Source organism: Gymnogyps californianus, chromosome 1 (assembly GCF_018139145.2).
Source record: "Gymnogyps californianus isolate 813 chromosome 1, ASM1813914v2, whole genome shotgun sequence".
Lineage (NCBI taxonomy): Eukaryota > Metazoa > Chordata > Aves > Accipitriformes > Cathartidae > Gymnogyps > Gymnogyps californianus.
In genome coordinates this window covers 56,854,267-56,880,485 of record NC_059471.1, presented here as the reverse complement: position 1 = coordinate 56,880,485, position 26,219 = coordinate 56,854,267, and the positions used below count along the sequence as shown (strand labels likewise).

The 26,219-nt window shown below is 40.1% G+C and overlaps 1 protein-coding gene across 1 annotated transcript in view; it reads right to left on the bottom strand.

Moving 5' to 3' along the window:
• GPC6 (glypican 6) overlaps positions 1-26,219 on the bottom strand; it is a 784,576-nt gene that overhangs the window by 43,113 nt on the left and 715,244 nt on the right. Inside the window, 2 exon segments of the mRNA XM_050906443.1 lie at positions 15,432-15,461; positions 20,026-20,169. Coding sequence (XP_050762400.1) covers positions 15,432-15,461; positions 20,026-20,169 — 174 coding nt within the window.

The following is a 26,219-nucleotide window of genomic DNA, read 5'->3' as shown; positions in this document are numbered from 1 at the left end:
GAAGAAACACGGGACAGAAAAAGCATCACTGAAGCATGTGGGATTCAACAGCACACTTCACCGCACCTACATTCTGTGGCCTAGCCTATTAGTTTTTTCTTTAATAAGTACCAGCAACACTCCTGGACCCACTGGAGATTGATTGTCCATACAGCTAAACAGTGAGATCAGTCCCGGGAACAGTTTTGGCATGAGTCAGCTCCCCAGACCAATTTTCTGGCATGGTTCAGGAATTATTATAGGCCAGGCACCATGCCCAAAAACAGTTTTCACGAGGCCACCAAGCTTGGGAAGATAACAGATTTAGCACCGTGATTGCTCCAGGTTCTCAGCTCATTACATTTCTACAGGACTCTTCCTGAGTCAGCAACTGTGATCCTATCTCAGACTATGAAAAGAGCCAGCCTGCTGGTGATGCCCACACCATGGCAAGTGGAGGCATCGGGCTGCAGCACCAGCAAAGAGTCCTAACTGTGATTAAGATAGCAACATAGCCACAGCCATACTACCTCTAAAAGCACTGTTTAGAGGACTAAGGCATTTAAAGAACTGATACTTGTTGTATGCTATTGCTATTCACTACAGGCAGCATTCATCTCACCTAAGTCTAGTCACTTGAAAAGTAAAAATTTAGGCTAGCCTAGTTGTCTGGATTCCCACTGTAGTCATTTCTAGAGGCTGGTTCAACCTATCCTGAGAAAGTATATGGACTAGATGGCTGTGCTGACTTTACAGGGAGCCTAGATGCCCAGCTTGGGCTCATCTTTATGTTTTAGGCTGTTGAAGTTATGCGAGTTCATTTGTAATTTACGCATCAAACTGGACACATCAAAACCAGGCCCTGGACAATACAGATCTGGGTGCAGAACTGCCCACTAACAGACAACCTCAACAGCATGAAATATGTCCCTCTAGGAGAGACAAAAGCTATAAACGAGAAAGAATTGACACAGAAAGCCCTGTGCTATTTGGAGAGGAATGAATGGGGAAAAGGATGGACAAGGGGCGCAGCTACGTCATGGCAGTCAGAGATCCTCGAGATAACTCCAGCCAAGCTCGTTACAGACCTGGGGGCTGGATGGCAGTGCCATGTCAATTGAATCAGTTAGTCCTGTGGAGAGGCAGGTTAAGAGGTGCAGAACGGTGCTAAAATATCTTTATTGCCTCTAGGACCCAAGCTGGCAGCTTCCCATGGTGCGGCGCAGTGCTGGGTGGCAGAGGTACACGAGCTCACCCAGAGCTGGCTTCTGACTTTTTAGTCTGTGTTACTGCAGAGCACAGAGCTGACCCACGACACATTTTTAATTGTAAAGTTCAAAACTGGAGGGAAAAGAGCAGCGATATCTCCTTGAGTGATCAGAAACCATTAAAGGGTTTGCATAAGGAGAGGGGAAAAAAAAAAGAGACCTGAAAGAGATGGCAACTTGCCACTAGGTTACTCGTGGGCAGTAATAACAAGTAGACCCACAGGGATAAAACAACGGCCGCAGGATGAAGTCTTATCCTAGAAAGACTCTGGTTTCCTCAGATGAAAGCCTCAGGGGTCTGCCCCTCTTCTACACTGTGCAGCTTTTAGGCATATTTTCATTTCAATAAAGTATCATGGAAATGAACTGGAAATTAGCCAGTCTCATTCTTTCTTCTCAGCTCTCCCCGTTTTACAGTACAATGAACTGTGCAAACTCCCGAGGCAGACAACTCTTCTGCTTGTTGTGTTTTGCTCCCTGGCATTTGTAAGCCTCTTGATTAGCTGGTGGCCACAGGCACACCGTGGTTCCTGGAGGGCAGCTCCCCCAGCCACCGTTTGGGAACACGCATCCTCAAGGATGATGCCTGCCTTGCCTTCAGAAATCAAGGTCATCCTAGTGTGTCGAGACAAAAGCTCCTGATGCAATTTTTATGAGTGACTATGAATCCTGGGATTCGAGCTCGGAGCCCGCGACTGCAGGGTGGTGTGGCTGAATACTGACAATGAGATGATGCACAGCTTTGGCCTTAAGTGAGATTTATGGCTAGGGCTGTTCATGATGCAAAGAGTTTATCACTGTCAAAAGAAGGAGAGAAAACAGGCTCTGTCCATTTTAAACAGTTAATTGTAGAGGTTGTTCTCTGTTGAATGGAGGTACAGACATGGGATGTTCAAAGTTTTCTTTCCTGGGTGCTCAAAACATCTCTGTTTAGACTGTGAAGTTTTCAGTCTGCAAGTCCAAAAAACTCAGCTATATGTTTATGTGGTATACCTATATGATACAAATATACAAATAAATCTATACTTTTATCACATGAAAACGTTCAGGTAAAGACATCCCAGATGCTCCAAATGCTTTTGGTTTAACGTAACATCTTGCATAAAAAGAATGCTCCAGCATAGCTGTGGTGCATCATAAATGAAGAGCTTGTATTAATCCCTCAACAGTGATCTCCCAGACAACATATTTCAGTTTTTATTAATATAGGTAGTCATCAACTTAATTTTGCAGGAGGGGACACATTAAACGTGCTTTTTCTTTGGAAAAAAGCCCAAGAGATAACAGACATTTTGACCTGCAATGAATGCTATTTACCCATATTAGTTCACTTTTGCTCAGTTCAAGTATAATTTAATGGGAAAATTCCTCAATTTTTAGATAATGGTTTTGAACAAAAATGCATTTGAGCCAGTTTGAATGTGAATACCTTGTATGTGAGAAAATGTACATGTATGGTAAAATGAAGTACTCACAGCTTTCCTATCTGTAGAGGAATGACTACAGATGGATTTAATCTTAGTACTAGTCCTTTCACCTTGACGCATCACTTATGCCATCTCTATAACAACAACCAGGAAATCTAGATAAAGTCCTAATAACAAGGACACACTAGCATTACTTTTCTTACATTCCATGACAGGTGGCATAGAAAATAAATGTTTTTGTTTAAAACATGATTTGCACCAGTTTCCATTCGCACAAATCAGCTAATGTCCATAAGTGAGAAACAACTTAGATTTTATTTTAACCAGATTCATAATCCATTAATAAATTACTGCCTTGTAACAGTATAAGAAATCAATCTAATTCTGTGTCAACCTGCTGCTCATACACAGAGAACTCCCTGTGCAAACACACCCCAGTGAAGCTGAAGACTATTCACAGCATGAAATTCAGGAGTGCCATGGGCTGGCAGCTGAGCACCCTCGTGCTTCAGAGAAACAATAACAAGAAAATGTTGTTGAATTTCTCGAGGTGTGTGGTGAATAACAGCACATAGTTCTTCTTTTCTTGGGGGAATATGACAGGATTCAGAGTTGCCTTGCCCCAGCAGAGAGATAATTGCTATAAATCATTAGAGAGGCTCATTTCCATTTTTCATTACTGGAGCAAAACTTTATAAACTGTGTTGAAGGGAATGAGAGCTTTTATTTCCTGAGGCTGCATATATAATAATTTTAATTCAAACAACCACTTGAACCAGCCTATACTGGTCATTACATTTCCTGTCTTCTTCCTGTCATTTTGTAGTTTAATTTCTTCATCAACTCGCTCCTACTTTTACATGTCCTTTCAATTTCTCTGTCTTGAGGCATATAGCAAGTAAACTCATTGGCGGTGATCAGTTAGCGCAGTTTCTATAGGCTCCTTTTTAGAATAGGCTAGCCAATATCTAACATCGATCCTACATCATTTATGTTTCAGCTGTGCAAAGAGAATACTTTCACACTGGGAATGTCTTTAAACTATGTCCTATTTTAAGATAAGCCTATTTATTTTCCCCATGCCTTTGCCACATTTGCTGATCAAAGGCACTTAAATCTAAACAAGTTTTGTTTCTTACAGATGCCTTGCCTGTCTTATTTTATTCTACAGTACAACTGCTCATGAAGCTGAATTTGTAACTCAGCTACCGTATGCATAGCTACAGCCTGTGATGGAAAAAGCAAAGGGTTAGAACTCCACTGCAGGTTCAAGAGGAAGGCAAAGCTGTGTCGAAACAGTTACCCGCCCCCCCCCCCCCCCCCCCCAAAAAAAAATAAAATTATGGAGACCACAGGTTACACCATTCCAATCCAGGAGAACTTTAGCATTGTGATTGTAACTTCTTTCAGATTTGGCTTACAATACGCAAGCAGACAAGCTGAAAGCTGTTATTCAAACAGCAAAAATAGAGAAGAACTGGAAAGGTGCAAAGCACCACAGCAATCAGTAGATTGCTTCAGAGCAATCCTTCTGCAAGTTTGTCTCTAACTGGGAATGACATTCTCCAGGACTCTTGTCTGGACTATGCAGACCTACAGATGTGTTCCAGCTTCTGCAGTGTTAGGCATCAAAGCAAGGAGATACCCAGCTATGATTTTTTTTTTTTTTTAAAGCCGCACTTCAGAATGCAGTTCAGAACCACCCCAAAACTGGAGTACTTCATTTTTCTGAACCTTTGAAATCTGTAAAATACAGCTGCAATTCTGCTTCGACCTGAGATAGCAGACTAGGTCAGAAGCTTACTGTACTTCATTTATTTGCTTATTTCTGTTTCTAGTCCTGACCAAAACCAGATAAAGAAGAAACATACAAGAATTATCTACCTTATTCATATCTCCTGTCTGCTTTTCAAAGGAAATATGATTTGATTGGGGTGGTCAGGATCTGAATTAATTTCTGACTCAAGTTCTTGGTGCAAAAGCTATATGTTCGTACAGTTCTTTAGATTAATAGATCCTTCATCTTGTCAGGAACCCTAAAAAGGACTGTATCCATAAAAATAAATAACAAAAAAGTCCCATGATTTTTTCAATGCATGAAACGTTTGAATTCAATCAGGTGTGGGAGAAAAGGTAGAGTCACTTTTTATTTTATCTGAACTGGCTTACCCATCCTCCTTTTATGTTGACATGCTTCTTGGGTTCAATTATTTTCAGAAGATATAACTTGCCTTACATTATCCCACAGATGGCTTCCAGCCCTTTAAGAAATGTACTATGCAAGCCAAATCTCTGCGATGTTTACAGTTCCTTTCAAGGTGGTTTTAGCAATTTTATCTCATTTTATTTTCCTACTTAGGAAAACCTGGCATAATATCAAAAGAAAAATGTGCAGATGAGTGCTCTTCATGGAAACTAGATGGATGCTTAGTACCTTCCCAAGCCAGGCTAACCTTGGGCTTTCTGATTAGCTTGTTGAAATTCAAATTCATGTGATGCCCGTGGATCCTGTTAGGATTAGTACCTCTTCTGATGAAGAGCAAAGTTAGCTCAAGCTGTCTTGTATGATGCACCTCAAAGGCTAAAAGCTGGTGATTGTGTTGGTGAAAAGCACCTCTTGGCTTTCCTTCTATATTCATAAGTGGGCTACCCAAGGCTCATGATTTAGGCCTCCCTCCCCTGAATTTGCAGTGCAGAGTAGCTGCTTACTCCCGTGGTGGCAGCCAGCATGGGTGTGCTCCACACTCAGAGCTGTAGGATATCTTTACCAGGCTGCAGAGCTATGCTGCCATCTTTTATCATATAGGCCAGTAGGCGTAGGGCACTAGGCACCTTCTTGCACTGGCCATATCGTCATGGCCTTTCACGCCTAAAGCATACAGGTAAATTAAAAACTGTTCATACAGGAAAAAGTAAAAATGTTATTGCTTGCCCTCTTTGGCTGCTGGGGATAGGAGACAAGAACACACTTTGTGTTCCCAAGCAAAGGCTTCAAGAGCTTTGATGTTCCCTGAACCTGCACATAAGCATACGGCCAATTCCCAGAATTGAAATTCGTGGCCACCTCGAACCTCCCTGCTTGCATATTCACAACATGGGGAAAGCTGTTCAGGTCTCTCTGTACTGTTCACCTCCTCTGGGGTGCTCCAGGGCACCCTCAGTGGAAAATCCAGCACTGCAGATTGCTCTGCATCACTTTCTTCGTGGCTGTCATACTCCATGAAACAAGTTTTTTGCTGTCTAGCACAGGTCCCCACATTGGCCCATGAAAATCATGTTGCCTTTCTCCTTCACAAATCACCACCCAGCCATAGACAGGTACTGCAAAAGAAAGTGAGTGTAGGTTCCTGGACGTTATAAATGATGGCATATGAAAGAGAACTAGGACAATTTTTCCTATGCTGGTCTGACCCCCATAAGACTGAGTAGAGAAGAAAAATTGCTTTGACTAAGCAAATATGATATGGTAGTCACATAAGGAATGGAGCAAACCATATGGAATATCAGAATCTTATTTAAATAAACATACTTTCTAAACCAGAAAAACATTTAAATATTAGCAATAAAAATTTAAAATACTCCTTGTTTTGCCTCATCTCCCCATTTTCCTCTGTAATTCCTTTATACCAACATATTACGCCTATGATTTCTGTCTGACAGACCCTTTCCCTATTTACCTCTAGCTGAACATCAATCTGACTTTTAAGAGCTGCCTAAAGATCCATAGTTGGGATTCTTTGCTCCATCTGGTTTCTGATAACAGGCAAAGCTCAATTAACTTAACCTGATAAGTTACTATGGCAACTGCCACCAGTGCAGCGAGAATGAAGCATTCACAGGTATGTTCTTATCAGTGCACATTTCCCCTGACTATGCAATTTAATCCATTAAAATTAAATGGTGAATTGTGCAAATGAAGGCTGAGCCTTGGACTCCTTGCTGGAAGTTTGTCATTAGCCTGGATTATAGTGTGAGTATTGCTTTCTTTGTTAGAAAACACTTCAGCAAGCCAACAGCTAGCGGAGTAAGGTCTCAAAACCAGATAACATTGCATTCAGAAGTGCAATAAATCCTAAAGAAAACCTTAGTGTTGTTAATCTTGTTATTTGTCACTATTAATAGTGAAAAATGACAAAACATTCCTGGCTTGTTTAGGGCATGGCTACCTGAACAAGTGCAAAGCAAATTTGGATTTTCTAAGCATCAGACACTCTAGTGCTTCAAATGGGGAAAAAATATGTAGGTGTGGGTCTAAACTCAGCTGTGTGGTCAACATGCAGCAGCTGAGCCCTTCCTGAAAGCCCGGTAAGTTCACTTGCATTTGCTAGAGAGCTTCCAGAGGGTGTGTGGGCACCTGCCAGGGTGCAAAGTTCAGCAACTTGCTCGTGTCCTTAGCGTCCACTGAGTACCAGCAGAGTATGGCTCATATCCCGGAGTGAGAGGGCAGCCTTGGTCATTTGGTCCAGGAGGCCAAAGTTAAATCTTTAGGTGGTTATAAGACATGGAAATATCTTGGTCCCATCTTCTTTCTTACAATGATGCCCTTCTAATCTCTGTTTTCTCTCTGATAAAGCGAATGGCTGAGAGAGGCAAGAGAGTGTTTTAGCATGGGGATGAGTGGCCTTGAAGTGATTATGGTGCCTTTGCCACAGGGAGACATTAAGGAACAAATGACATTGAAGAATATGTCCCTATATATCATTAACTATTTTCTAGATTTCTGAAAGAGTGTTTGCCAGCCGTGTTATTTCACATTTTAGCACAGAAATAAATCAGCATTACAACCTGTGGGAAATAGGATTTTTTAAAAGTGCTTCCACAACTAGCTTGAGAATTCCAGGGGTTTTGTCCCAGAACATTACCAAGTCAATTTGCAGCTGGTCACATTCCTGAGTGAGCTGCTGCACGTTTCACAGGCAGTATTTTTTCTCCAATCAATCCCTCTCCTATCTGTCTATATCCAGCTGATTTCATGATAAAAGAGATTTTTAAGAGACTCAGTTTTGCCACACTGATTTTTATCAAGCAAGGGGTGACTTGATGAAAAGTGTGATGAAGCTGGGCCCCTCTCTGCAGGCAGAGGGAGCTGAGTTCACCACTTTCCATCTAACAGCAAAGGTTTTTACCTGGGTGAATTCTAGCTGGCGTGGGAATAAGGAGCTGGGTGGGATTGAGACAGGAGCTGTCCTCTTTTGTTTCCCAACAATGTGGGTATTATGATCTGGGAGAGATGGGTTGCAGATAAAAACAGCCATGGTTTTCCAGTCCCGTCACTACTTGCGAAAGTGCTCTGTACCTCACAAGGAGGAGAGTATTCACAGTCTCCGGGAGTCCTGTACCCTGGACAGCATTGCTTCTCTACTACTCTGCACTTGGAGGTGCAATCTGAACTCAGTTGCCCAAGCATAAGTGACAAGGGGAAGACTCTGTCAGCTTTCTCCTCTTTCCCTTGTGGGCCAAACAGGTTACCAATTCAGACTTTGTTAACTTGGATATTATGAAGATCATGCTTTACAGAAACAGCTGATTAATTTTTCTGGATCACTCCATTCCCATAGTGCAAATGGATGGTTAGAAAACCATACAGAGACAATGAGCAATGACTGGGAACCTTGCATCTTCTACTTCAGAAGAAAAGAACACCTGAAAGAAAGATCTCATTAAGGTGTTCAAGACAGGAACATATTTTTAATACGTGTTCAATGCCCAGCACAGGGTGACCTCTTGTTGCCAAAACAAATGAAGCAGAAATACCGTCAAGGTGTATGATAGCAATTTCACAGTCTATCCAGGTTTGTAGACCGTGAGCTCCATAAGACAGAGTCTGAGAATGAAATTCATCTCACAGGACGTCAGCGTCCACATCTGAGCTACGAACCCTTCTTCTGCAGTCAGTGGTGAGAAACAGGAACTGAAGGGTGCAAGTGCGTCTTAATCCAACAGAGATTTTTAAAGTAGCTCAGATCAACTGTGCCCTGAAAGCACCTATTTCTCTCAGCTGACAGTAAAGGATACATTATTTGGCTAGCTCTAGGGTTAGATGCCTCCATTTGGTCAACTGGATTTCGTCTGAATGAATGAATAACAGTTGAAAGGATTTTTATGTACATATTATTTCTCAGATTATAAATGTTCTCTGATTTTTAAGCCCATTAACATTCATTGTGAGATCATGGAAAAGGCAGTTTCTTTCAGGTTCATTTCTTATGCAGTGAATTTTTTTCTATAAGTGATTGCTGCTTTTTTCAGCAGAAGAAATGCGTTTCTCAAATTCCTGTTGTTTCTGCATATATATCACAGTTCTAATGTATGAGCACTGTAGGTACCTTATATTAAAAAAGGCAATGCACTTCAAGCAATTAGTTTTTTACTTTAGTCGCTGTAGCAGTTACTTAGGTAACAGTTATTATAATGTACTGGAAATTTTTATGGGCTTGAATGTTTAAGGAGAAAAACAACTTTGATGCCAGTCTGTTTTCATTTGAGTTCCTATATAGTATTTATGCTGTCCAAATATATAATAGGAAAGCAAAATTCCCAGCACTTTAAAGCAAAGGCAATTATCCTAGGGACTGTTAAGAGCTGGTTGTGTATCAGCAATGATGTGGTTTGCTCCCATACAAATGAATGGCAATATGTCAGTTGTCCATCAGGCTCTGGCAGTGAGTTAGTCTTGTGTGAATTTAAAAGCTCTCAGTGTGGGTGTTGACATGTGAGCTGGGTGTCAGAGAACCCCACCACAGACAGTGGAGACCTGGAGTGGGATTCAGTTGTCTGCACACAGGTATCCACTGCCTTTGGAGGCCTTCCCTCTCTTCCCCATGCCAGTACAGGTCTCCAGTAGATCCTGCACCATACCTGAGAACCTCATGTGAAGACCTTAGATGCTTCTCTCTGGACAGCCTATGAGCTCTTAGTGAGTGGAGCCTAGGGAGTTATTCAGGTGGCTAGCTGCCTCATTTTGATCTAATTTAGGATCTTATGAGTAGCTCCTAGATCCCTCATTCAATACAGAAATAAATGAATCTAATGCCATTTTTGAGTCCTCTGGAGCACCCAGAAGACTGAAGAACTTCTGTAAGGCCCTTATCACATCTGTTAGCTCCTTGCAGATGCCTAGACAGTTCAGGGCATCTCACTTAGCATGAGGCACTTGTGTTTCAGCAAGTGAATTCTGCCTGTTACTGACCACCTTGACTAGCTCTCCATTGCTACCATGGGAGATTAACAAACCCAGCTCCACAGAGCACCTGTGTTATAGACATTGAATAAGACACAGTGAATTCCATTTCTTATGTACCAGAAATGACATGTACATGACATACATTCAGTGCAGAAGCAGCAAAACCCAAGAAAACCAACAGAGACATGTACACAATGGTCATTTATGATTGCTGCCACCAGATTGCAAAGCCACCAGAACATGGTGAACTTGTGAGCATCTACTCAGTCCCCAGTGAGTACACCTAAGTCCTAAATTCTAATAGCCTCAGTCACGTTCACTTTGGTAGGGCTATTTGTGGAGAAGTGAGGTATTGACTGCTCAGCAGGGGTTAATCTAACTCAGCTCTAGCCCTCTGTCAGCTAAATATCTTGTAAAGCCTGAAGTTCTTCATAGTTGACAGAGAAACACTGGCACTTCCAGGGAGCTATTCATGCAGTCTCTGGCAGATGGGAGTTGTTACACTCTGAAAATGCCTGTTTCTTAACCAGCTGTGGAGGGAGTCCATACTACTAAGTCCTAATCCTGTAGCTGGAGTTCTGTATTACTGTGTACCTCAGTACATGCCAGTGTCCAGAGTGGGATCTGCTGAAACATCTTGCAGGTATTCTCCTATTTTCCATGGTGACAGTGTCTGGAGTAGTAATATGGGAGCTATGCATTTTGCCCTAATGTGGAGCTGTGATGCTGCTAGGGCCTACAGCCAGACCTGGGATCCAAAAAGTGCTGCTGGGTCTGCTAACAGATGCACAACCTTAGACTTGTCCTTAGTTGATGATGGATAAAATTAGATATGATGAATCCTTTCCTTCCCCTTTCCCCAGTATTATTAAATGTCTTGGCTTTCCCATCAATGAATATCTGTAACTAGCCACTCAAGCTTTGCTGTTTACAGGCAGCTGCATTATAGAAGCATCCTGTATCACTATCCCAACAACCTAGACTGATACATTGATATGATTGGGCGATGGGAGATAAAAGCAGGAGGAAAATATAGGAAATCTTTCCTAATGTAAAATATTTGGTTTTGACTAAAGAAAGTTCACAAAAGGGTCACTATTTGTATGAAGGTAAACCTTTTTAGTCCTTGTATTTTACCTCCCCTCTAACCACTAGTGATACACATAAAAGTCCATAAAGTGTCAATTTCTGTCTATTACAACCAAAGAAAAATGTATGAGATGTTTGGCTTGGGAAATCAGTTTTCAGTCTGCCGTAACCTACTATTTGTTATAAGTGGAGTCTGGCATTGCACGCTCCTGTTATGAGTTCACAATATATCTGTGTGCTGCAGTCTAGCAAAATAAAAATAGCTGCAAAGGCTGGAGAAAACTAATTGCCAGTAAAGTATAACACATATTTTTCTTTGGAGAGTGAGAATCACTATTTGCAATTAATTCAGAAATTACCAAAGCTTTAATTTGTCTGTTGGTATCCACACTTGTGCACAACTAACTTTGTTGCTGAAAAGACATTTTATGGTCTGTAGTCACTTGCACAAAAGGACTCTAATTCTCTAGTGGTAAATGAACTGGTGATATATTACAAAATCCATTTTTTATGGAAACTTAGAACTTGTTGGTTGTAGTCATTTTAACAATGACTACATTCATCACAGTGTAACACCTTCCAGGTAGGTAGTCAGTTATCGTTGTTACTGTCATGTTACTTGGAAGCATCTAAATGAGCATGCTTTGTGCACTGCAAGTGGGGACACAAGCCCTGCTACCAGTTTTTAAACCATATTTTTTCTTTTAATATCATGTCAAGATGCTAAAGTGCAGAGGATGTTTATATAGTCACTGTCTTTCTTTAGCATTAACAAGAACATTAAGAATTCACTTTTCCTTCTGCACAGATTCATGCACAGACATGTGAAATGAAGTGTGATCTATCTTTCAGCTGAGAGAGCAGTGTTGATGTATTTCCTGCTTAGATTCATCTTCCAGAGGCTGATAATACAAACTTTCTGTATATTGGAAAAAAATCCCCTAGTCTTTATTGAGCAGGGGCTAAAACATCAAACGGAAGGAAGTGGATTTTAATCCAGATTTACAAGGGGGAATTGCCAGTGAATAAAACTTGTGCAGCGTCCGGATGAACTATTTTTGTTGGAGACTAGCCATCCTTCTAGGTACCTGATGATACCACAACGATGAATATGATTAGAAGTATGATTGGAACTATCTATCAGTATATTTTATAGACCAAAATCTCCTTTGTGTGCATTGGATTCATAGAGCCTAACTCCAAAGCCCAGCATTACAGTTACATTTAGATATCTACAAATTGGATGTCTGAGCTAATAATCCAGATTCTCTTCATACTCAGTGGGGAGAAATGGGTAATTCAGAGGGTAATTCAGATTCTTGTCATCTCCAAATGAGTATCTTAGGCAAGGTCTGGAGGTTGTCGTCTCCAAATGAGTATCTTAAGCAAGGTCTGGAGGTGCCTAATTCTCTCCATTGATTAGTAAAGGCATGAGGTGATAGCTCAGACTTTGATAGCATCATTAGAAACATGAAAAGCTAGGGCAAATAAATCCCACTTCATGTTAGTCTGGTTTGATATGGCACAGATGTGCAAACTGTAGCCTATATATCTTGCTTTTCTTCATCCTAATAGCCAAGCTGAAAAATCACATAATTTCTCAATGTACAACAACTGAAGACCCATGACTATGCCATTTCTTCGTCTTACTGTGTGCAGACAAGTCTAGTAATCAGGAGTGGATTCTGCCTACAAGTTTTGTATTCCCCATCTCTGTAACAGGGATACATAATACTGTTCATACCCCTAAGACTTTCCTGGAAATGAGATGATGACTCTCAGTGGGTCTTCACACCCATCAGGTAAAGGAAGTTCAACTAGTACTAACAAGTACATTTTTAGAAGATGTTCGAGCAGGCACTGTGTTCAGTGAGACAGGCAACACATCACTCTTCAGGCAAGGCAGACACTGCATGGTAATCAAGATTGTGCATTTTTTTTGACAACTAATTAAGACAGAGATCTGTCTTTCCTGTTACTGTTGGAAGACGATCTTTCCTTGCTCATACTAAGCAGGGTCCAAACAGCAGGCAGACCCATTCCACCTGAAGACAGAGGCAACCACTGTAATAAAGCTCTTTCTTAGTAACCGCCTCATGCGCATTAGGAATGCAATGCATCAGATACAGCAGCATGCAGAGCCATTCAGCTGGGGGATGGAATAATATCGCCGTTTTTAAAAACAGGACTCCGGCAGGTCTCCCAGGAGGGTTCTGACAGCCACCATCATTCATCCGCCTTTGCCACCTGAAACTGGTGTTAACCATGAGGGAAAAAGTGATTGCACAGACTTAAACTTACTTAGATATTGCTGTGACACAGAAACTGAGAATAAACAAAACTTGACACTAAGCAAACACCTATTTTTGGAGAACGAAGCAAATCCTAAATCTGACACCAAATGACCACGACAAATGTTGTAAAACATATTTATTCATTGTGTGTATTGTATCCAGACAGCTAATAAGAAACAGGACTCTGCTTAAACACACAAAACCTAAAACTGGAGGAGCTGTACACCTTATGTTTTACAGGAGTTATCTGCTGATTAACATCACACAGGATGAAATGGCACGTCCAACAGCACAGCATCTAAGGATTGCGTGGGGAGTAGCCTGTGGGAAGTCAGTGGGCTTCTAAAACACCTGCATGAGCCTGTCATCTTCAGTCTTAAGAGTGTGCCCAAAATCTCCTGAGCTATGAAGTCTTTCACAGGCCCATTGTTTGTATCTTTCCCTATGGCCTCTGTACACAGAAGGTGTTTGAAAAATTAATCTCAGTATTTTAAACCCTCTAAGATTTATACCTACTGGATTTTATTCTAGGGTGTCTTGAGAAATAGAATGTTGAGAACAAACATCTTATCTCAGGAAAATTGTGCTATCACTGCATATATTTAACTTTTCTAGACTCTGGACTAAATGGATTCTAACAAAACTGAAAAATAAACTCCACTTTCAGGAGTGCCCCAGAGGATTCCCTGGGCAATTCAGATCAATGTCTTCACAGTATACTGTCCTGTTAATTTTAGTCTTTTATAGCTAAAATGCAAAGCAGATTCTTTTTTTTTTTGAATCGTATTTTCTACTTCATGTAGTTTTGGAGCACTGGGAAGGAATTGTTCACAACAGATTTGTTAGGTTACTATTGCATTTTTTTATTGTAACAAAAATCATTATACAATGGAATTAAAAAAAGTTCTGAAATATGACTGAATGGACACTTAAAGTACATCCCACTTTATTCCTAAAAAAAATGTTTCAGGGTCTTTTGCTCATGGAAATTGAGACTTTATTTACTTTTATTTTAAGGAAAGCAGGAGGGAAGATAAAAGAACATTTTCCTACAGAGTGTGACACAATATATTCCCCTCCCCAGGGTAAAGAGCATGAAAGGTTTTGTTTTTCAGACTGGGTGCATGCTCATCCACTTATCTATGCAGCCATTATACTGTACTTGAATGTAAATCACTCGCAAAGTGCCACGGCCAATTTCTTAGTTGCCTATCTCCATAGTATGCATGTGCATTATGTATTATATGGTTAACAGTGCATCAGCTCCCTTGTGGAAAATCAAGAAAGCTTCCATGTCCTCCTGAAAGAAAATGTGGAATTATTTTATACATGTCCAGCCAGGCCAGGCTGCAGTATGTTCTCGGGAGAAATTCCAGCTGAATTAAGGCAGCACTGTGCTGTACAGTGATGCGGTGGATACAGAGGTACTTGAGGCAGCTCAAATGCAGGAGGTAGTATGGCTATATCAGCATGGTGCTCCCTGTAGACTAATTAGTCCTGCTAAGAAGCAGGATATAATAGTCCAAGCTAAATACTTTGAGGTACTTCACAAGTGAGATGATGCATATCTGCGTGGTGCCGTGTTCCTGCCTTCCCCTTGGGCTGTGCTGAACCCTGCCGAGGAGGCCTTCTGTCTGAAACCAGGGACCTCTAACATTCACAAAAACTTACGGAGCTGGAAAGCATAAGGGAGTCTACTTTATCGAGCTCCCACAGAGAAGCTCAGTGGTTTGCCCAAGATCGGACAGCAAGACAGGGGCAATTCTCGGGAGAGAGCCCAGGAAGGCCTGGGAGCTTGTTTGCATTGCGCCAGTGCTATCTCAAGGCACAGGACACCGGGCTGAATGCCACCGCAGTGCCTGCATTGCTGCACATGCATATGTGGGGTCTGAGACCATGGGGATGCTTACGTCAGCTTTTAGCTCACTGAGGGAATACATACGCTCCTTTCTGGGGGTGAGGCGTCATCCTTGAAGTGGGAGAAAAATACTGGAAGGAACCAGCAGCTCTGGGCACTGGGCAGAATTAAATCAGCCAGAATGCAAAATTACAGAAAGAACTGCTAGCATTTTAGCCTACAAGACACACACAAAGTAAAGATGGTGAAGATGAAACTTAAAGAAGTGTTTTGCCCAGTATTGTACAAAGACAAATGGGAATGAAGGTGAAGAATAAGAATACCAAAGCTTACACCATGTTGCATTGTCCTCCAGATAGTCCTCTGGGAAGCAAGAGGGAAACAGATTCAAGGAACAGAAAAACAAAACAAAACAAAACAAAATAAACCACAGGTTATACCAAACAGGCAACCACAGAGAAGATAACGAGTCTTTATAAGCAGTTGATTTTAAATGAGAAATTTTAGATCATGCTGTACAGAAGCAGCTGAGCTCAGTGGTTAAAATTATTTAATTTCTGACAGTATTTATCTTACTGAACTTCAGGTGTAATTGCTAGATGCCTAGACTAAGGTTGTCACTTTTTGGCACTTTGTAGTAGAGGGATATGGAATGATTTCTCTGAGCTGTTTAAATGTATACTTTAGGATGAGATGAATCATGTTTTAGAAATATTTGATCTCAATTCAGTTGCCTAAACCTATGTTTAGACAACTGAATGAAGACCTTTATTTCTCTCTGTTAACAGTAAAAACTGCAGTCATCTAGACTTCAAATCTAGATAGCTGGTTATAGGTATCTACACTATGGATTTCTATATTGAATCAGAAAAGTCCTCATCTTTGCTTCTGTTATGGTCAGTAGAGAAATAGGGTGGAATCCAGTTGCCTAAATATAGGCATAGCAAGTGAATTTAGTAGCTCTGAGGTATTCCATCTTACTTCCAGCCAAGTCTCCTGTAATTGGCTTTCACATTTGGACATCTTGAAGGCTGTAGGCATCTCAAATAGCATTAGGTGGCTGTGTTTATGTAGCTGAATTCCACCCAGAGGGACCTGCAGAGAACAGCTGGGGCTCAGTTCTGTTCTCTACTTGGATGCCACATAGTAGGCATCCTCTAGGGTTTTCTACTTGGCCTTCAACTGCCAGTCTAGGAGGGCATGAGCATTCCAAATTACTGTCCTATCTGCCAGCTCAGTTAGATATCTTCAATACTCCGAGACATCTCACTGTTGCATATCTACATGTGGATATCTCAGTTGAGCCTTTCATTTCCCAATCTGTGAGAGGTGTCTGTGACAGATGGGGTGAATCACTCTCCAAAGATGTGTGTCTCTCTCCATTGACTTCAGAAAGAGCCTGACTTTTAGGCCCCATGCTGTGAAGATGTGATTGAATTGCCTGAGCATAGGTATCTTGAATTGCTTGAGGTGCTGTAGCGTATTCTACCCAGCTCCCCACTGCTGCTCCAGAATTATATTGGTCTCCTCTAGTCCTGTGCCATATCTGCTGGTCCCATGTTTCAGATACTCTGGGATGTCTCAGATGGTGCTTTACATCCATGCTTAGACAACTCTCTCAAGCTCTACATAACTTCCTAAATACATCTGATGCATTTTAAACCAGTTATACCACTGCTTTTGGGGGATATTTAATTTTTTTTCACATTTCTCACAATTTATTTTGATCTATTTCTTATTTATTAAGCCTTACTGGTTACAACTATGACAATAACACAGGGAAAACACTTTCCCTCCTCTTGGAATGGAATAGCTAGATTAATCACACAAGTTCAGGCAAGGATGAAGGAGCGCTTTCTCAGACGGGTTCAGTACCCGGTGATTTCAGTGTAGGCTTCTTATGAGGGCTGCTTCATGCAACATACCTGATAAAATACGCTCAACTGAATTAAGCTTATAAATGGGTATATGAGCAAGAGTAAAAAAAAATTGCTTCGGATATTCTACATGTTTGTATAAGATTGAGATACAGAGGAAATATTTTCTAAACTTGGTCTCTTCTGAGGACATGCTGTCAAAGACAGATGAAAGCACAATTGTTTGTCATTTCTTTTGAGGCTTACATAGCTGCATGTTTGGACTTTGCGATGACAGTTTAAAGTTAAGTGGTCTGACAGTGTTTTATGAATACAAACTCCAGAATAGACTTCTAAAAGCATTAATGTAACACTGAAAAATCAGCTGACTCACAAGGAAAGATTTGTTTCTTATATCTATAATAATCAAAAGGGGCTTTAACTGTTTGACATTACTATCAAAATACTAATATTGCTGTACGTTTGTATTAAGCAAGCAATAGAAAATGATCAGTGTGCAGAGTGGAAAACTGCTGTAAGTGAGATTCTCCTTACATCCTATCAGCAATGCAAGGGTTAGGAGGATCTAAATGAAGGTGGTCCTCCAGGCTCTGTCTGTAGTTAATGAAGAGAGATACGTGATTCAGGCAATGATTCAGCACATTAAATGTTAAGGATCTAATGTAGGCAGGTTGAATGGTGTTCCTGTGAGGCAGGAGTGCAGCATTTATATCCTTCTGGATAAAATTACCCAAGCTGGTGTGAGGTGCAGGCAGTGACCTTTCCCAAGTGCTGCTAAGGGATTACAGCTCTGAAACAAGGCCTTCTGCTCTAATCCACATAAACAGCCTTTCCTCGCTCCAGCTGAGGTCGGTGGCCATCTCTAACTTGAGGGATTGTTGGTCTCAGCCCAAAAGGAGATAACACGTGCATCACTGCCATTTGGAGATGGATTTAATACCAACAGTCATCACTAACAGGCCATTAATAGTTATTATTTTAAATATCACCAGGAAGAAAAACAAATAGGTATTTGGCTTAAACACTTTTTAAAGTAACAGCAGCAATGCTAAGCTCTTTGTTTTTCTGAAATAATGCATGAACAAACCTAGTTAAATCATGCAGAGACAAGTTCCCCTTTGAAAGTCTACAAGTTATTAGGAGTTATAAAGGATTATCTGCATTGGCAATTTTCATTAGTTACAGCCTTTGAAGGCTGGCACATATGACACATCTCTGCTTTATTCAGGATGCTGCTCACTATTTTGGAAGCTTGTAGTTTAAAAAGGATATTAATGTGTTTAGAAGTATTCTCCTTATGTCAATATGGAATGTCTCTTAAACCTGTCTTTTTCATTGCAAAAATGCTTGAACTGTTCTTACAACATAGAAGTAATCCAAGCTGAACTGTGCTACCAGCCTTCCTTTTATGCTCTTCGTCCTACTTCCTCTCTTTGCAACCTTTAGCTTTGACAGAACATGATTGAAACCTACAGGCTTTGGTGACCTTTCACTTCACCTTGGCCAATTCTAGATTAAGATCCAGGCCTCTGCACTGAGCAATACACAAGGACTGGTTCTCTGAATCTAAAGTGAAAGGGTAAAATTAAGATCCCATCAAATATGGATTGAGTATTGACAGCCAGATTTTTAGCCTGAGATGTTACACTGGGTTATGAACCTGCTGTGGTAGAAAGACCTAAGTCTACAATGGAGGTAAACATCTTCTTTTCTGCCTCTACTTTTAGGATAACCAGGCTATGCTATTTCCAGAAGAGCAGAGAACTAGCAAACATTGCTTTTGGCTGCTGGGTAATCCCATGTCTTGACTAGAAATGCCATGTTATTTTCCAGCTGAATTGCCACGAAGATTGACAGAATACAGTAGATAGATAGAATACAGCACAGATAGAGGTGATTGGAAAGACTTGGCACTGTGGAAGACTACTGTGATCGTCAAAGGAATTTGCTGAATGATGGTGTCAAGAAGATACCCAGGTCCTTATCTGAATTAGTATATTTGGGTTCATGCTCAGCGATTTAAGCTGCATATCGGAGAAACCTCTAGACATTTTAGGCTCTTGATCAGAACCATAGCAAGACATTTTGGTGCCCTCGTGCAGCCAGCACCTGCCTGGCACCCAGCGGGAGTGCAGCTCACCAAAACCTTATAACCCCGACTAACGGTGGTTGTTTCCAGCCGGGTGCTCCTCTCCCCTCACTCTTGCTACAGCCCTGAGCATGGTTCTCTTCGGCAAGACAGACCAATGCTGTGCAAGTGTTCAGCAACAAGCTCGGCAAGCGGAGGGTATGCGATACGGTCTGTTTTGATTCAGACGCTTTACAACTCCTGGCTTTTGCTCATTGACTTTACCTCGAGATGATTGCTAAGACAGTATTAACAGCTACAATAATTAGCCCGCTATAAATCTATACATGCATGAATAGCAGAAACGTCAAAGTCTGAAATGTGAATCCAATGACTGGTCGTAAAGAAAATAATCTTGTGTTAAAGTCTTGTTTTCAAAATGATTGAATAAATAAAGCAAGATTAATGATCACTGAAGTTTTAGCTGATAAAAGTCAATTTTTGAGACGGATGGAAATAAAGCAGTGGTAATTTTATAATTAAGTAAAGAAGTGGAACAAATCAATGTACCTTTGCAAGTGTGTATGTTAAAGAACTAGCTGCTAAAAATTGCTTTGATACATAAAAACTTTTAAAATAAAATAAAAAACTACAAAATATTGCTGTAGATCACTTTTCAAAGAGAATTTATACTGCAAAGTACCTTCCGTGGCTCATCTGTTTTTTGGCCTCCAGGAAAGAGCTTATTCTCTTCTAACACTTCTAATACATAAAAAGTGAGTGATATTGTTCTCCTACAGTGCAATTCTGTACCATTTCCAATGGAGAAAAAAAGATTTACTGAATGCTGGAACAGCTGGCATAGAAACTCTGTAGAGTGATTATGAAATTATTAAAAAAAAATTGTCAGGAGATTACCACTCTTCTACTATATTACGAAGCCATTTCTACTAATTCGAAAATGGAATATATTTTGCCTTACCAGCCTATCCAGACTTGTGCCAGCAGCAGTTGTAGGTCGCTCCTCTGGGTTATATGGTCTAAACCGGGTATTGAAGTTTTCAGGGACAGAACGGGAAGATCTCAGGGCAGGTGCTGGTTTAGGTTGGCCACATCCTTGGAAAACCTGAAAAAGACATTGGAGGTTATATGAAAATCATAAAAAAAGGGAAGCTGGTATTTTATAGCCTCTTTATTCTCTCTTTCATATATTTGAAAACAGCTTTGATTGACATTTTGATAATAATGAATTGAGCACTTGCCCTGCATTAAAACTCAGGTTAATAATTAAGCATTATTAATTACTTGGTGAAGGTATAAAAACATATAGGGACGTTAAAAACCCCTTAATTTAGGAAGCTGATTACTGTAAGAAGTTAACATCTGAAAGCATTTTAATTGCTGTCTTTCCAAGAAGAGAAATGAGCAAAAGGAAGTCCTTTGTGGCAGGACTTAGTTGGTAATTGTTTTAGTTTTTGTTAAAATGTGGTATTTACCCAGAATCACAGCTTATCCATAGTCCCTACCCACAGCTTTTCCTACCTTGTAATTTGGTTTGTAGTCTCAGCGAAAAGGTCAATGATTAAATAGTCTTATAACTGGACAACTTTCTTATTCCCTACCAATCTCTCCCTAGAAGAGGGTGAGGCACATTGAGTTGGCAATAGTGAGAATTATTTTCTGCTAGTGTGTTTGTTTTCTAGGTATAAAAAATAATGTTCAGGGTTATGAAATTTTTCATATACTTCCATTTGGAAAAAAGTTTCAGTAGCATATATCTGGTGGATACTAAAGGACACAGAGGACACTTTTAACTACTGGATATCAAATATATATCCGAGAGGAACTCTCACAGAAGTTGCTTAGCTGAAAGGCGGTAGAATATTCACAGAGTTAAATATTTCAAGTGCTCTCATGAAGTAGGATCCTAGTGTTTGCCTTCATACCAACTTTTTCAGTTCTGGAATAATCTTTCTTTTTTGCGACTACTGTATTTTGGCTGTTTCAACATTTTGCCTCCATTCAGAAGAAAAAAATATTAAATGTCAGAATTTCTTGTAAGATATATTTTACAAAACCCTAATGCCAGACACAAACTATGTGCCTGAACGAGCTTTGTGGAGGTGAAAACCCCTGTGCAGGTGCTGTGGTTTTTTTGTAGGACCAGATTACTCCTTTTTGTGTGGCAAATAAGATAACAAGCTCACAAGCTATGTTGTGAGCCAGTGATCAAAAAGACTCATGTTTCATTTTTAGACTTTTAGATTTTCCTCCTTGAGTGGTTCTGTCCTGAAGTAGCCATGGACGGCGTGACTTTTGTTGCTTTCCAGATATATTACAGTTGGATCTTAGTTAGGTTTCCTGACGTTAATTTAGAGGTCCCAAATGATTCAAAATTTGCTGAAAGAAACTGATTCATACTAAATTTACGTCCAATCATCAGGTCTGTTTTGGCTCAAAGTCCAGCTGTTGTACGGCCGTTGGGATTTTTAATTTATGAGTGGAATACTCATAATAAGGGTTTCTAGCCTCCCTAGTCATGAGGACTATTGGACAATAAATTAATTTAATCAACCAGGAAAGATGATTTTAGCTTGTAAAGTTCTAAATTTTTCAGCAGGAAAGAATCTTATTTTTCCTCTGTGAAGAAAATTCAACTAAGATTAATGTTCAGGATTTATACATGATTGTGTATGATACTGTATGTTTTAAAGGGCCAAATATATATGTTGGGGCATCAGTTATACTTACAAAAGTTTCCTCATATTTCTTGACTGAAGATCAGTTAGGTGCAGAAAACATAACTGACTATTTAGATATCTACGAAATCCCATTTAGTCAATTAAGCAATGAGGTATTTGCTTACAAAAACAAGTGACAGTTATCCAAAACATGCAGCTTGACTCTCAGGGGAAAGGAAAGTGAGGACACTGAATCTTCTCCTTAAATTTCACAGTGTGTGACTGTTAGGCTACTTGTGGAGTAACTGCAAGTCTACATAATTTGTATTCCATTTTTCTTACGACATACATACTGAAAAAAACCCAACATAGACTTTGTGGCATTTAGCTTCATACAAATAGTTGTAGCAAGTAGTTTTATATGAACAAATTTACATACAGCCAGACAATAATAGAGATGGAAATTAGATAGCAATTTTTACATCACAGAAGAAATAATTTCCTTTTTAAATGACCTGGCAAAATGCAGTAAGGATACAATATTCAGTAACTAAATTTTGAGTGCAAAAGAGACATTTTCTAATTTGCATCCACGTATTAACTGACAGAACAGAAAATGTAAAGCTGATATACCTGAAATTAACAAATGCTTCCTAAGAAGCAGCACATGAAATACTTTCTTCACAATGCTACTCAGAGATATTGAGCAATTTCTGGAAAAATATTCAGGTGTTTCATTATGCATGCTGTGAATTGGCAGCATAAATCCACTCTCTTTAAAAAATTGCATTTTATATATAATTGGTGCAGTCCATTTCATCTGAATTTAGAGAAGGAATTCCATTTCAAATTGAGAAGCCTAAATTTAGGTGTGTACATGTAGGTGTCTATATTTAAGCTAAACATCGAAGCTTCCGTTTTAGGCAGTGGAGATCAAAAGCTCCTTTCAGTTGCTCTCACATCAGTATCTATGATAGTTTGTGATGTCCTGGGATATCTGAGACATCTGTTAAGACTGTCTTAACACAAGACCGTTCCCCACTGAACTGCAGCTAAAGCTCAAATGGGATATCCTAGGGTGTCGCAAAGAGCACCAGACCTCTATGGTCAGGGATATGAACCAAGCCATGAGATCAAGTCAACAGAGCCAGTGAAGAATTACATCTATCGAGCTGACTAAATGGAGGTATCTACTTCAGGACTAGGACGTAGATGCTGTAAAAAAAGAGTCCTTTTCCCAGGAGAACTCCAAGTTTTGAATACCAGCAGATAGAGTTTGTTCTCTATGAAGCCTTGAGTCATACTGTTATTTAGAGATGTGCTAGTGCTCAGTGTTTTCCTATTGAGTGTCTCTGTATGACTCCGCTCCATTGACTCTCTCATCTTCAGATAGAATAGCATTGATTTTTTCCTGAAATGCCATTATATTTTTCCTGCACAGAGCTCTGGAAAGAACACAGATAAATGAAGAGGTTTTGTTAATATGAAACTCAGGGGCTATTTTAAGAAGAACCTTGGATGTAGTTTTATGAAGATTTCCTCCTTATAAATAATGCATAGGTAGTCTGCTATGTCATGGAGCTCATTCATCCTTTTAGCTGAAGTAATTGCCTAAAAGGAACATATATCTATAGGTTCAAATGGCACATCCATCAGCTCAGATAAAAGTAGATTTAAGACTTACTAAGGGGAGACTCAGTTATGGGATAGCCTTTATGAAAGTGTAAAAATCTTGGCATGGCAGCCAAATGACACTTACAGCAGCCAAACATATCTGTATAGAACCCGACTGTTTAAAATGCAGAAAATAGTCCGGTATGTTGTGTTTTGAGTAGCAATGAAGACAAGTATGCTGATGCAACCAGATTAGGAATTTTCTCCATTTTGAAGAAAAATGGATGTTATAACATCTTTTCTGCTGTTTTTTGAGTTTTCCTCCACTTCTTGTGAATGAGCAATCTCTACAGATGTCAACTAGTAAACATTCATATTGTTAAAATGGAACAGATGTAGGATTTATTCTTTGACTTGAAGCAGGAGTCAAAAGTAATGGTACTGACAGCCTTATGGGAAGATTGTGAAGGCCCCCAAAACACGTTTGTTTTCGCCAAGATTGAAATGAGCATTTATATGTTATGACTCTCTGAATATAACTCCCTGAATTACCTCAGGGACAATGAGAATAAGAATAAGGTAAATGTATGTTATGACTAAGTCTTGGATATGAACTGAACCATAGGAAACAATATACAGAATATGAAGCTTTTACCTGAGAAATAATCAAGCTGTTGCTGAGCACTGAGTTTGGCACTATAATGTTCAAATACCAAAGAGGTGTCACTGGCAAATAACAAAGAGGTTTCAGTAATGAAGATAATGTGTCTCAGACATTATCAGGAGAAACCCAAGGTAAATCTATTGCAACCTGACTTCTACCAGAGGCAACCTTCAGGGAACACCGCTGAACAGTCTGGGTAGACCCAGATTGCAAAGCCTCCTCTTAAAAAGTGTTGACATCTTGGGAGCCATCTCAGACAGCCCAGACTGATTGTTTTTGCACTCTGTGTGGTTTGGTTTGCAGAAGATACTCTGTGAGAATGGCTGCAGGTGTTAGATGATGAAGCTATGGAAACTGGTTTTGATGATCTTCAGTCCTTGCCTTTTTTTGGAGAAGGGAAACTCGGGTCTGATTCAGAGCACGTAGATTCCTCTAGCAGAAAGGCCTTGGGGTCTGACTTTCCAGACCATTGCTCCTTTTTGAAAAGCATCTCCAGATATTGCAGCTGGCAGGAATGGGACTTTCCCTGAGGCAAAATAAGGACCTCGTGTGGCTGTCGTTCAGGGACATGACAGCCACACAAGGTGAGCAGCCTATGAAGCCTAGAGACTTGTGGTCAGACTCTAGACAGCCAGTGCTGAATATAGACTGCAGAGAAATATCAAGAAAACAGAGAAAGATTCCAGCCTCAGGACGAATTGGAGGATCTTAACATAATACTAGTACCTGGTTAATGTGAACTGTGCTAAAAGAATCAACCACAATCAATCAGCACACAAACAAGAAAAGTTAATGGCCTAGGAACAGAGTTGCTCCATTTTATGCAGTGACAGGTACTGGGATGTGGCTGAGTCTGTATGTCCTTGGTCAGGGCAAGAGGTACATGTGGCACCTCTATAATTCTCTGTGTCAATATTGATGTGCACCCATCAAGAGTGGAAGACAGAGAGTCTGCGTCTTCTAATGAAATGAAAGACAAGGTGTGAACTCAAGCAATAAGCCCTGACTGTCTGCACTGATTAATTGTTAACTCATTGGCTTTTTCTTGGACTGCTCCAACTTGCTCTTGGCAGAATGAAACAGCTCCAGAGAAGGTAGCTCTCAGCAGTATAGAAATGAATCAGGCTATGACACTTTGGCCTCAAGATCAGGCACTGGTTCTTGTCCTCCTTTTATTTATTAGTATAACTGTAACCATGAAGACTGTTTCTCAGAAGAATAGTGCTGAATAGGAGGTGCATATTTATAGGAAAAAGATATTGGACAAAACCTCCAGTACTACATCAAGTGAAGAATGGAGGGACAAACCATAAAAATGGAGACTTAGGAAGTTCATGATGTATCTTTCTGCTGATGTCTAAAATTGAAGACTTCGTCATTCACATAAGAGCATGCATTCTTACTTATTTTTATACACTTATGCTGGAAAGTGTACATTGTTGCTCACAATTTTGCCTCCATATGCACAGTAATGTACAGTCAATGTGTTATATCAAACACTTCTATTTTTCTCAAATAAATTTCAATATATAATTGCAACTGGTATAATACAAAACATAATTTTGTGATACAAAGACAAATTGATAGTGCAATTTAATGTGAATGACTTTTGGAATAGGGCACTTTTATATAAATATTTGAAACAGGAGAGGAATGGATTTTGGATTAAATAAACTCTGGGTCTTCTGTCCGCAAAGAGGATGAGATTAGTGAGAGGTCCTTGAGGAAGAAACTGTTTGTTTTCATTTGTTCCATTGCTTTTAAAAGAGAAACAACTTTATACAAAATGGCCCAGAATTCTACTGAATACAGCATAGAGCCTCCTCCCAGACATCAACCAGATTTTTAGGTAGAAAAAGCTGCATGTCAGTGGTGAAGAACAATCTATGTGTATGTGGGTGTTGCAGGCATAACATTATTAGTGCATCATCATTTTCCCATTGTAAAAATGCGCTGACTTGTGGAAAAATAGCTGTGATTCCTAGTCACCACATTTTCAGTGGGTACAGTCAAAAGCAAGATATAAAATTTTTTGAAGAAAGAGAAAATAGCATGATTTCGACACCCTGCCTGAAGCTTTCTGAGCGGCGTCTCAGAATAATTGACAAGCGTGGCTTTTCTCCTACATTAGGTCTGCAATTGCATTCCATGCACCCGATTACATCCGGCAAGGTATCTGTCATTTTCACTGAAGCTCTAAGTGGTCAGTATGTATAA